This window comes from Sus scrofa, chromosome 14, assembly GCF_000003025.6.
Source record: "Sus scrofa isolate TJ Tabasco breed Duroc chromosome 14, Sscrofa11.1, whole genome shotgun sequence".
Taxonomy (NCBI): Eukaryota; Metazoa; Chordata; class Mammalia; order Artiodactyla; family Suidae; genus Sus; species Sus scrofa.
The window spans coordinates 87,863,815-87,877,017 of record NC_010456.5 but is presented as its reverse complement, the minus strand read 5'-3'; the positions used below and the strand labels follow the sequence as shown (position 1 = coordinate 87,877,017).

The following is a 13,203-nucleotide window of genomic DNA, read 5'->3' as shown; positions in this document are numbered from 1 at the left end:
CACGCCTGAATATTTCTATACATATATGTAGAATTATCTACTCCCTTTAAAATTATTTTTATGAATTGTGTTTTGATAATATAGAATTATATTGAGGGAAGTGTCTTCTCTGTGAAGAGAGATTTTGCTTTGATTCCAGAATCTCAAAGTTATACTTCTCCCAGCCAATCAGTTTAACCTTAGAGATGCAAGACATTTATACCTGACTTCTCGAGTTGGCTCTTAAAAACAAAACTCTGAGCCGACTCTAACACTTCCATAGCACCTCATGACCACATTTTCTCTCCTATCCTTGCCTGTGGCTCTATCTTACTTGCTTATTCTATTTTTCTTGTTTCATATTTCTTATTTTAACTAATTTCACCTTGCCGTACTACAACCATTTTTCTAAAAAAGAAGAAAAAATATGTCTAGCACTGCTCCCTCCCTATAATTATTATGCTATCTACCATCATAGGACAACACATTCTGTATCAAAAAACCAGTCATGTTTACATGACATTTCAACTTACCAACAAGGGTAGTCCAGATCCACTACCAGAACTTTGTGATTGATCAATAAGGTCTTTTAATGATTCTCCAACTGGAATAAATGCTTCATCCTGTTCCAAATCACGATTGTAACGACGTCTGCTTGAGATGCTCTTGCAATAGTGTCTTTAAAAAGCAGAAAATAATCTATATTAAAACTGTAAAATTCTAAGATAAGAAAAATCTTAAGGTTGTTGACACTATCATCCTTCAGATGGGATCATAATCAAATTATGATTATTAGTCTTATCACAGGATAATATATTCTCTCTTAAAATAATGTCTAGAAATGGAGGTTATGAGTTAGAGTGCTGTATTGCTGTATACCATCTCAAAGTAGAAAGACATCCACAGTATGTTGGCAAGTGAAAAAAAAAAAAAAAAGACTAAAAAATAGCATGTAAAATGTGATCTTGGCAAGAACATTTTAAAAGTTATACATGTCTATACTTGTCTAAAAAGACCATAAAGGATATATAGCATGTTGTATATAAAAGTTATTGCTAAGGTAGTAGGAATATTCACTTTCTACTTTACATATGTATTTTCTTTTTTCCTCTTTTTTTAAATTAATGGATTTTATTACATTTATAGTTGTACAACGATCACCATAACCCAATTTTATAGAATTTTATTGTTCATATATTTGTATCAAAATGAGTAATACATTTCCACTTTGAAAAAGAAAAAGGAGTTTATGGAAAAGAAAACAAATTCTCTTCATTCTGATATTTTTGAGGGCTTTTCTTTAAAAATTTTTAAATTATTAAATATTTCAAACATATAGGAAGGTAGAAATTAATAGGTACTCAACGTGTAAGCCATTTAAATTTAATAAATATTAACATTACGCTACATTTATTTTAGATATATTTGAAGCTATAGTCACACATATGGTTTACTATCATTTCTGGAAGGAAAAAAAAAGCAGGGGAGATGAACACCAATGTGTATACGTTTTTGTTTGAATATGCATAAATGGTCTCCAGAAGATTATCCAAGAAACTGGAAATAATTCCAATCACAGGTTTCTTACAGGGAAGTGAACTGGAGGGCTTAGAGTCAGGAGCAGGAGGAATATTTTTCACTCTATATCCTTTTGTGCCTTTTGAATTTTAAACCATTTGAGTCAGTTACCCATATAGAGTTTTAAAAATAAAATTATGAAAACGGTTAGGTTTACTGGGCTATCCATATGGAAGACAAATCTAACTTGATGTATTCCTTAATTTTCATCCATTACTGTAAATTCCAAATGGATTAAAGGACTAAATGAGAGAATGAAAATTTTAAAACCTTTAAAATGTGTTTCTAACATTAGAGTTGTGAAAGTTGTCTTAAGTGAGACTCAAAAGCATATGTCAAAGGGGAAAAAATGATTGATTAAAATAAAACCTGACATAAAACACTATAAATGGAATCACATAACAATGACAGAGAAAAGACTACTATAACAATTACCAAAGATTTAGTACCCAGATTATAAAAAGAACTACTGTGAATCAATAAGAAAAAAAAAAAAAAATAAAGCACCCCAGTTGAATAATGTGCAAAAACCACAAATAGGCAGTTCTCAGAAAAGTAACTAGTGGAAAAAAAAGAAAAGAAAAACAAATTGAAAACAAGCTACTATTTCACACCCATAATGTTGGCAAAGGTCTAAAAATATGACGGTTCCAAATTTGGATTAGAATGTGGGGAAATGTACATTGTGATATTACACTTTTGGTTAGCTGTACAAACTGTTCCACTATGGAGATCAATTTGGTGATAACATTAAAGTTTAAAGTAGGTATACTTTTAAGAAATTCTTTATTTAAAAATTAAGAAAAAATTTTATGGCTCCACCCATGGTAAATGGAAGTTCCCAGGCCATGGATTGAATCCGAGCCACAACTGCAGCAACATTGGATCCTTTTAACACATTGTGCTGGGATGGGGACTGAACCTGTGCCTCCCCACTGACCTGAGCCGCTGCAGTTAGATTCTTAACCCACTGCACCACAGTGGGTACTCCAAGAAATTCTTATATATCTGCACAGGAGAGATACAAAAATGTTTTGGTTTTTTGGCTGCACCTGAGCCATGTATAAGTTTACAGGCTAGGGATGGAATCCGCACCACAGCAGTGACATTGCCAGATCCTTAACCTGCTAAGCCACCAGGGAATGCCACAAAAATGCTTTTTGCAGCACTGTTTATATTAACAAGTTTTTGCAAATAACTAAAATATGGCTGTCAGGGTTAAGTTGTGGAAAATTCATAACAGGAATACTAGGTACCATTTAAATCATTTCCTTGACAGAATAGCAATGATTAAGATCATGGATTCCAGACCCAGGTGTCTGGGTTTTGACCCTGGTTCACTACTTAGCTTTCTGTATCTTGCTTTTTCACATAGCAATATATCTGGAGGCTCACTCCACAGTAGTACATAAAAGGTCTCATTTTTTAATGGTTAAACACTATTCCACTGCACAGTTGTTAACCATTCCTTTATTGGTACGACTTAGATTGTTCTAGTCTTGTTTCATACGAGGTTGAAATGAAAACATTTCCTGGCACATTTATAGTACAAATGACTAGAAGTTAGAACTGAATCTGGAATTTTGACGGGATGCTCTTTCGGCCCCTTGAAAGTCATACGAGTTATATTCCCTCCACTATTATATGCAAGTGCCCATTTTTCCCTACTCTCTCAACCACACCCTTGTGCTATAATACTTTTAGAACTTTAATTTTATCGTTTACATTCATCTATTTTTAAGTTATACAGTTCTTTGGGCTTAGTAACAAAACAGCAGTTCCCATATCTTATTTCTCCTCTTACCCATTTTTTACTTCTTAGAACCAAACATTCTTAATCTAATCTGATTTGCTTAACTTTTACTTTACTACTTCTAAATAATGTGCCTATATTGACAGTTTCAGTTTTTTAGTCTTAGGCTTTAACTACTGACTTCACATTGTGGAAGATGAGGATTTAACTCATCATTTAAGACCCCACCCCTTTCCCCAAAAGAAATACTTCTGTCTTTGCATCCTCAAAGTTACAGCATAATATTTGTTTAGACTGATACTCAATGTCTGCATTTTTATAATTATGTAAACTCTATACACATGTGGATCTCATTTTTCCTGCAAACTCTCTCGCCTCCAGGGCATAGGCAAAGATCTATTACTTTTGGTTTTTTCTTTTTTGGGGGGGTCTTTTTAGGGCTGCACTTGAGGCGTATGGAGGTTCCCAGTCTAGGGGTTGAATTGGAGCTGTAGCTGCTGGCCTACATCACAGCCACAGCAATGCCAGATCTGAGCCTCATCTGCAACATACACTATAGCTCACAGCAATGTGGGATCTTTAATCCACTGAGCAAGGCCAGGGATTGAACCCACATCCTCATGGATACTAGTCAGGTTCGTTTCTGCTAAGCCACAATGGGAACTTCTACTTTAATTACTTTAATTTTAAAATCATTGATCTAACCCACTGTGGGATCAGGGGTCCCTTAATGGTAATGAGGATGGTGGGCTGATTATAAAGCCAGAAGTGGACTTTACAATTGATAAACTAATCTGTGATATTGCTTGCCAAACAGACATTCTGGGCCAAGGGGAGGTGGGTGAACATCAACAAAATGAAGCATCTGTGTGCCAAGCAGGGGGACAAACTGATTCACCATGTTCATCCTTAATAGTCAAACAGAAAAGTGGTAATTTATCAGCCAGTGATACTTGGCATCCAAAAAAGGTCCACAAAATTTCTCACCTCCTGGTGTGCTTGTTCTTGTTTAATTCCCTTCCATAAAGCACTAGAACTGACCCATGCATCAAGAGAATATGGCAGAAGTGATGGTGTGACTTCTGAGTCTAAATCATAAACAGCATTGCAGCTTCCACCTTAGTCTCCTGGGTCACTCACTCTGTGGGGGAAGCCAGGCTTCATGCAGAGAGACACTCAAGCAGCTCTACAGAGAGACTCACATCAGAGTAACTCAGTTCTCCTGCCAACAAATGAGCCTCAGAAGTGAGCTATTTTGGAAAGGGCTCTACCAGCTCCAATCAAGCTTTCATGTGAGTGCAGCCTCTGCTGACATTTGACTGGATGTCATTAAAGATCCTGAGCCACCCAGTCAAGTCACTCCTGAATTCCTGACCCACAGAAACAGTGACAGATAACAAGCCACTAAGTTTCAGAGTGATTTCTTAATGCAGTATTGCACAAATAATTCAGCATCTGACTTTCTAAAAACAGACTTTCAAGCAATCCTCTTGGTTTTTACCGCCACCCTCAACTTCACTTCCAGAGATAAGTGGTACTGCCAATTCTTGAGCTTCTTGGGGAATTCTGAAGTATAAACTGGTTGCTTTTTGTCTTTCTCAATTTCTAGCTTGGGATTCAGATTTTTAGGTCTATAAAATCACTATTCATCCATAAGCTTTACAGATTCCAAAGCTTTCTGCTATTGTCTTTGTCTCCTTGTCCTAGTTGGACAAAAAGTTAAACTCTCCCCACCCCTTTTTTTATGGCTGCATCTGCAGCATATGGAAGTTCCTGGCTTAGGGGTCACATTGGAGCTGCAGCTGCTGGCCTGTACAACAGCCACAGCAAAGTCAGATCCGAGCTGCAACCTACACTGCAGCTTGCGGCAACGCTGGATCCTTAACCCACTGAGCAAGGTCAGGGATTGAACCTGCATCCTCATGGATGCTACTCAGGTTTTCCACCCACTAAAGCCACAACAGGAACTCCCCAAAAAGTTAAAACTTCTTACTGCAGTTTTAGTGGGGGCAACAGAAGTAAATAAGTATGCTTAATCAGTCTCAGCTTTCTAAAATTTAAATGCGTAAAAGATCTATTATCAAACATTTGAATCTCTGCCAGTGTAATAGGTGGCAAACAGTATTTTCTTTTTTCATATTCTGAGTATTCTTGATTCATCTTTTTATTTTTTCTTTTAAGAGTTACATGTATTTCTTTTTAGATTAACCATGTGTTCATTTTTAGGGGGGCTATTTTTCCATTGAATTTATTTATTTATTTTTTTGATTTATAGAAGCTCTGTATATTCAAGAAATCAGCTCTTTGTAATATAAGCCATTGATATTTTTCACTATTAGTCTGTCTTCTGAGCATTTATAGTGGTTTCTACCACAGAGTAAAGTTTTATTTTTATGTAGTTGACACCATCTTTTTTTTTTTATTTTAAGGGGTTTATTTGTTTGTTTGCTTGGGTTTTATGTGAGACTCAGAAGGGTCTTCCAAACTCTGGGATTATTTTTTAAAAATCTAAGGTTTGTTCTCATATTTTTATCATTTCACTTTATATCTAGCTCCAATCTGTCTAGAATTTATTTCAGTGTAGGGAATTGATTCAACTTCACTTTCGTCCATACAGCTATCTACTCTCAAATCCATTTACTGAACAAGCCAACTTTTCTTTAGATCATTTCAGTTAGCTGTAATGTTACCTTTATTATATACTAAACTTTCTTTATACACTTTAGATACTTGGATCTACTTATGGGTCTAGTAACCAGTTCTACTGATTTCTCTTTTTATCCATATGCTAGTAAGATAATGTTTTATAAGTGAAGTCCTCCTCTTACTGCTCTTCTCATATGGCAACTGTCTTCTGAAATCATGTTTGCATTTGCAAACAATTCTGAACCACCAAATAACCAAGAATAAAATATATATAGTTATTATATATATATATATTATATATATATATATATATATAGTCAATTTCTTGGGACAGGTTTTAAAAATTCAGAAAGAAGTTCTATATATACATACATATATATGTGTGTGTGTGTGTGTGTGTGTGCGCATGTGTGTGTGTGTGTGTGTATACACACATTTTGCTTTTAGGGCCTCATCAATGGTATATGGAAGTTCCCAGGCTAGGGGATGAACTATAGCTGCAGGTGCCGGCCTACACTACAGCCACAGTAATGCTGGATCCTTAACCCACTGAGTGAGACCAGGGATCGGACCCACATCCTCATGGATCCTAGTCAGGTTCATTAACCACTAAGCCACAAAGGGAACTCCTGAATGTTCAATATTTTATAAAACAAACAAACAAAAAATCATAACAAAAGTATAACATTGTATCCAATTAATTGGTAGTACGGTCCTCTTTTCCCTTAAGAAAACTATAATCTAGTTATTTAAAGAAGATACAACCAGAGAATACAAGTTAACGGCTTTTCAATTACACTCAGTAGTCAATAGTTTCAGCTCAGGAACAACTGTTTATATCTGGAGTCCCCGCTGTGGCGCAGCAAAAACCAATCTGACTAGTATCCATGAGGATTCAGGTTCGATCCCTGGCCCTGCTCAGGTTAAGGATCTGGTGTTGAGCTGTGGTGTAGGTCACAGACTCGGCTCTGATTCTGCATTGCTGTGGCTGTGTAGGCTGGCAGCTATAGCTTCGATTCAACCCCTATCCTGGGAACTTCCATAAGCTGAGGTGAGGCCCTAAAAAACAAACAAACAAACAAAAGAACAACTGTTTATATCTAATACTCAACAAAATACTTTGCATCAAAATTATCTTACTTGTAACAAAAGCAGCTGGAGAAGATGATCATAGCAATTATGCAGACAGCCATAGAAACGAGCAAAGCCAGCCATCGAATGCTGCCATCAAAAAATGGACCTGACAACAGAAGTAAACAAAGAAGTAACATATCTTTCTATCACATCTTAAAAGGAAAAATAATCTGTGGTGTTAAATTCCAGAAAGTTTGACTTATTGTTAAAACCAGAGAAAATATTGTACTGAGAATTAAGACGGTACTTTTCTCAGCTAACCTACCTATAACAACAGGGGGCAGTGTAGGTTGTAAATACTGGTTACATAAGTTGGTCCGACAACATTCTATTGTCCTGCGTAGCTGGGCTTTCGGTGAATCCTAGAGGACGAGTAATGATAAAATTAGAAACAATGCAATACAGTAAACAGATAATTAATTTTTAAAATATTCATAAAATGCAATTTATAATTCAGTGAGTAAAAAAGACCTGCAAATCTTACATGTGAAAAAAGATTATTGAAAAATTTGAATCTGTAGTGAAATAGTGTTATGAAGACTCTAAAAATTTTTTTCTTTCTTTTTTGTCTGTACCCACAGCATGTGGAAGTTCCCAGGACAGGTATCAACCCTATGCCACAGCAGCAACCCAAGCATTGCTGTGACAACACCAGACCCTTAGGAGAACTCCTAAAATTTTTTTTTTTAAGAATGTATGTATGCAGATGATGTGTTATAGCACTAGACTATTAACTTAATTACAGATAAACAATAGTTTATAAGTATTTTTCACCAAAATTTTGGCCTCTCAAAGTATTACAAGTCATTTGTTTTTAGTAAAAAAGGAATTAAAGTCATGAGATCTTTTCCTAAAAAATACAGGTAATACATTACTAGTATTAAAATAGTAATCTACTAGTAGGGCAAATATGATCTTACAGTAGTACTGAGACTTAGATGAGACTTAAGATCAGACTGAACAAAAAGCAGAGGGTATCCTCAGTGAAAGAAATGACAAGTTAGGAAAGGTAGTCAAGGAGGCAGAAGATACTGCTGATTCTGCACATAACAACTGTGTTGAAACTAATGAAGCAAGTTGAAGCTCGCTTGGTAAGGATAAGGGCAAAATATAGAAACAATATTCCTGAGGGTTTTTTAGAGACCACAAACCAGATGTGTGTCCCTAAAAGATCAGAAAATGAACACATGGAAAGATGATAGTCATGAGAACAGACTCAATAACTAAATGTGAAGTTTTATTTGATTACAAGTACAGTATTTGAGTTCTCAACTTTTGAATGCTGACATTTCAGCACTGCCTGGGATAAGTGCCATTCTAGACCAAAATAGTAACAGAAAGGAATTGTTTGTCATTATAAAAGTAGCAAGAATATAAGTAGAAATTGACCATGTTATTCCTAAATATCAGATGGCCAGAAAGGAGAAACCTCGTATTAACCAGATATTCCCTTATAGAATGTGAGATTCTATAAGGGAAGATAGGTCAAGATTATTTGGAAACCTCCAAAAGCACAAGTTTTACATTTTGTAACTGAAAGTGTTAGACAATTGTTACTTTTTTGGAGGGAGGGGGGTGCGCCCATGGAATATGGATGTTCCTGGGCAGGAATTGAACCCGTACTACAGCCATAACCCAAGCCACCGCCACAAAGACAACGCCGGATCTTTAACCTGCTGTCCACAAGAGAAGTCCAACAATTTTACTTTTAAATGATCATAAAAAGAAAGAGAAAAGAGAGACATGTCAGGAGTTACATAGGTGACACTGAAAAAATCCCAGATTTAGAGAAAACCCACATGAAGGATGGAATGCAGAGTTTTTATTTAAAGATGAATAAAATAAGTGCAAAGCATCCAAGAATAGTTCCAGTAAGGCTAGCTAGAGTTCAAAACAAGCTTAGTGGTACAGAACAGAAAATGCAAGGAAAAATCAGAAGGGGGTTTCGGGCAGTGTTAGAAGAAAGGCCACCAAGGGATGGATGAAGTGTGCAGAGATCCTACCATGTTTCTGTGTTCTGTCTGAGCTCATATCTTCTAAGATAGGTGAGCTATACCACAGGAAGACGAGAGCACTTAGGAGAGGGCTAAAAGACAGGTCTAAGTCAAAGATGTTAGAAACGAGGAGTGATGAAAACTAGATAGCTAAATGTAGTATTACTTTTATTTTTTTTGTTATGGTTGATTTTAAAATTGTCAATTTCTGCTGTATAGTGAAGTGACTCAGTCATAAATGTTATATTATTTTTAAAAGGGAAAGAAAGACTACCAATAACAGATTAAGGGCAGCACAGCATTATGGAATCAGCAAGGGCTTTGGAATCAAATAGCTTAAATCCTACCACTGCGATCTATTAACTTTGTGACCTTAAGCAATGAACTTACTTCTTTGGGCTTTAGTTTCCTCTGCTATAAAATGGAGGATAAAGAATATCTGCCTTACAGGGTAACTGGGAGGAAACGAGGTAAAATTTACCAAGTATCTAGCATATTAAATGCAAATAGTAAATGTTCAATAAATCGATTCTTCCTTTAGTAAAAGTGACACAGATACTAGTAGAGATTCTAGAATAAGCTTGTAATCTCCTGGAAGACTCAATGTGGCTTCACCAAGAATAAGCAACATAAGATGCACTTCATGCTTAGGTTAAGTATGTATCTGGGGAGGCAAAAGTTAGGTGTGTCTAGATAATGGAGTTGGGTGAAAAAACCTTTCTCATTCCTGTGCTTCCCCACTCCCCCCAAGTCTATTTGTATTTCTAGATTAATGTGGGCAATAAAAATCCTTGTAGGGAAAAAATTCACTTGGCATTCATTAAATAGGAGATTCTAAATTAAACTTATTTAGTGAGCCTGAATGGGGGAGTTTTGGCATAGAGGGAATGGCACATGAGGAAGGAACTGAAACCAAATGACAAGGAATGCCAGTACAGTTTCTAAGAAATAATTCACTTTACTGGGAGAAATAAGCCAGATTTGCCACCAGAGACTGGAAGGTGGGAGCGAACATCAAGGTCTGGGCGAAGCATGGTGATTATCACTGTTTTGATCCAAACCTGGCAGTGTGTGGAAGAACTGGGAGGAAAAGTCTCAGGTAAAAGTACAATAGCTATTCTGCTCAAGTTAAGTGCCTGGGAAATGAAGAATGATACGTAGCAAGATACACAGAGAGATAAATGATGGTCAACATTTTTTGTCTGTGTGGCCCCTAAATGAATTCTGAAAAACAATGTATCCTCTCACTCATAAATTTTTTCATCATAAACAGCTGCAAATTATCCTATTAATTATATAGGATAATTAATAATTAAAACTATTATTACAAAGACTATAATAATTATATTTCCTTACTATTGCTATTTTAAAATAAAACTGTTAAATCATGCTTAAGGTATTCAGCAGGCTCTAAATAATATAGCAATTTGCTAACTGTTATCATTATTAAAAAAAATAAATGGACAAATGCTCTTTAACAACTGACAGTTTTATAGTGTTCATTTTTCTCCTTGAGCTCCTATTCCCTTTCCACAGCCTCCACAATACTTATGCCATAACGTAATATAACTTGACTTATAATTCTCCAAATCAAAAATAAATACATATAGGAGTTCCTACTGTGGCACAGTGGGTTAGGAATCCAACTGCAGCAGCTTGGATTTGATCTCCGGCCCAGCACAGTCAGTTAAAGAATCCAGGAGTTCCCATCGTGGCTCAGTGGTTAACGAATCCGACTAGGAACCATGAGGTGCAAGTTTGATACCTGGCCTCGCTCAGTGGGTTAAGGATCTGGTGTCACTGTGGCTCTGGTGTAAGCCAGCAGCTACAGCTCCCCCTAGCCTGGGAACCTCCATGTGCCTTGGGTGCGGCCCTAGAAAAGACAAAAAAAAAAAAAAAAAAAGGATCCAGCACTGCTGCAGTTGTGGTGTAGGCCACAGCTGTGTTCAGAGTCAATCCCTAGCTTGGGAACTTTCATGTGCTGTGGATATGACCATAAAAATTTTAATTAATTCAAAAATGTATTTTATTTCCTCTTTTTTTAAGGATAGTATGTCCTTAAATCTTAAAAATTATTCTTGGAGTTCCTGTCGTGGCGCAGCGGTTAACGAATTCGACTAGGAACCATGAGGTTGCGGGTTCGATCCCTGCCCCTGCTCAGTGGGTTAACGATCCGGCGTTGCCGTGAGCTGTGGTGTAGGTTGCAGACGCGGCTCGGATCCTGCGTTGCTGTGACTCTGGCGTAGGCCAGTGGCTACAGCTCCAATTAGACCCCTAGCCTGGGAACCTCCATATGCCATGGGAGTGGCCCCCAAAAATAGCAAAAAGACAAAAAAAAAAAAATTCTGCTTTATCCTCACAATTATTAGTATAAAATTAATCAAAACAATATATATTATAACCTTAATTAAAATACTAACATAAAAAGAAAGTTTTATTGGAGAGGTATGAGACAGATGGGACTTTTAAAAAAATTAATTCATAAATGCATGGAAAATTACTTATTGCTAGAATGAGAAAATTTGGCATTAACTTTATTGCTACTTTTCTTTTTTCCTTTTTTAGGGTTAGTACTAAGATATTTTGTTCACATAAAGACATAATAACAGAAGAAACTGTTATACCACTGTCTCATGATTTTTTTTTTTTTTCTTTTTAGGGCTGTACCTGGAGCTTATGCAAATTCCCAGGCTAGGGATCGACTCGGAGCTGCAGATGCTGGCCTATGTCACAGTCACAGCCACAGCCACGCCAGATCTGAGCTGAATCTGTGACCTACACCACAGCTCACAGCAATGCCAGATTACTAACCCACTGAGCAAAGCCAGGGATGGAAACCATATCCTCATGGATCCTAGTCAGGTTCATTACTGCTAAGGCATGATGGGAACTCCTCATAATTCTTTTAAAAACCCTCTGATCATATATGTTAAAACTCCTATAATAATCCTATTATGAAAAATTATTTTCAGTGATCTAGCAATTTGGTTGAAAGCAAAAAAGGGAAAACTACCAGATATGCAAATATATTTGATAGCCCCATATTCCCCATACTGATATTTAATTTCAAATTACAATGCTAAAAAAAAAAACGGGGGGGGCTTACCATCATGGCTCAGCGGTAACAAGTCTGACTAGGATACATGACAACGAAGGTTCGATCCCTGGGTTAAGGATCCAGAGATCGAACAGTGGGTTAAGGATCCAGAGTTGCCGTGAGCTGTGGTGTGGGTCGCAGACGTGGCTCGGATCTGGCGTTGCTGTGGCTGTGGTACAGGCCAGCAGCTGCAGCTCCAATGTGACCCCTAAGCTCCTTGCCCAAATTTCCACAGATAGTAAGAGGCAGGCAGCACATGTATCTGGACGCAAATTGTCAAGCTTATTGGTAAATTCATTTGGAGACATGCCTAGCTGAGGGGCCTGCAAGACACTGCTGAGCTCAGTGCTCTAACCACAGAAAGCTCTTTCAGGGAGTTCCCGTCGTGGCTCAGTAGTTAGCGAATCCGACTAGGAACCATGAGGTTGAGGGTTCGATCCCCGGCCTTGCTCAGTGGGTTAAGGATACGGCGTTGCCGTGAGCTGTGGTGTAGGTCGCAGACGCGGCTTGGATCTGCTGTTGCTGTGGCTCTGGCATAGGCCGGTGGCTACAGCTCCGATTTGACCCCTAGCCTGGGAACCTCCATATGCCACGGGAGCGGCCCAAGAAATGGCAAAAAGACAAAAAAAAAAAAAAAAAAAAAAAAAGCTCTTTCATCAGTATTTGTGATTGAAAAGTGTACTGTATGTGTGGTTGATAAATATGTAAATAGCATACAAATGGAAGAAACAAGTAAATTAGCATCCTCTGAATCCTGACAAATTAGAGAAAAGGATTAATTTTAACATGAAGAAATTTAACACAGACAAGTATGTGACAACTGTGTAACAAAACTCATTCCATTCCCATCTACTTATTTGTATCAAGAAACCAACAGCACCAACAAAGAATGGAAGAGATGTGGCTGAGCATGAGTAAAAGACATGGGGATTTCAGCTGACAGAAAACTCAATGTTTCAGGAATATGGTGTGATAATCAAACCTCTAACATGAGATTTGCCTGTATTTAGCAAAAGGGAAAG

General features: G+C 37.1%; 1 protein-coding gene across 5 annotated transcripts in view; it reads right to left on the bottom strand.

The window, feature by feature from the left end:
- BMPR1A (bone morphogenetic protein receptor type 1A) overlaps window positions 1-13,203 on the bottom strand; it is a 148,521-nt gene that overhangs the window by 14,773 nt on the left and 120,545 nt on the right. For all 5 annotated transcript variants that reach the window (XM_021072031.1, XM_021072032.1, XM_021072033.1 and 2 more), the window contains 3 exons: window positions 7,356-7,452; window positions 7,097-7,196; window positions 513-657 (listed from right to left, as the gene is read on the bottom strand). In XM_021072031.1, coding sequence (XP_020927690.1) covers window positions 513-657; window positions 7,097-7,196; window positions 7,356-7,452 — 342 coding nt within the window. The remainder of the gene's footprint in view (window positions 1-512; window positions 658-7,096; window positions 7,197-7,355; window positions 7,453-13,203) is intronic.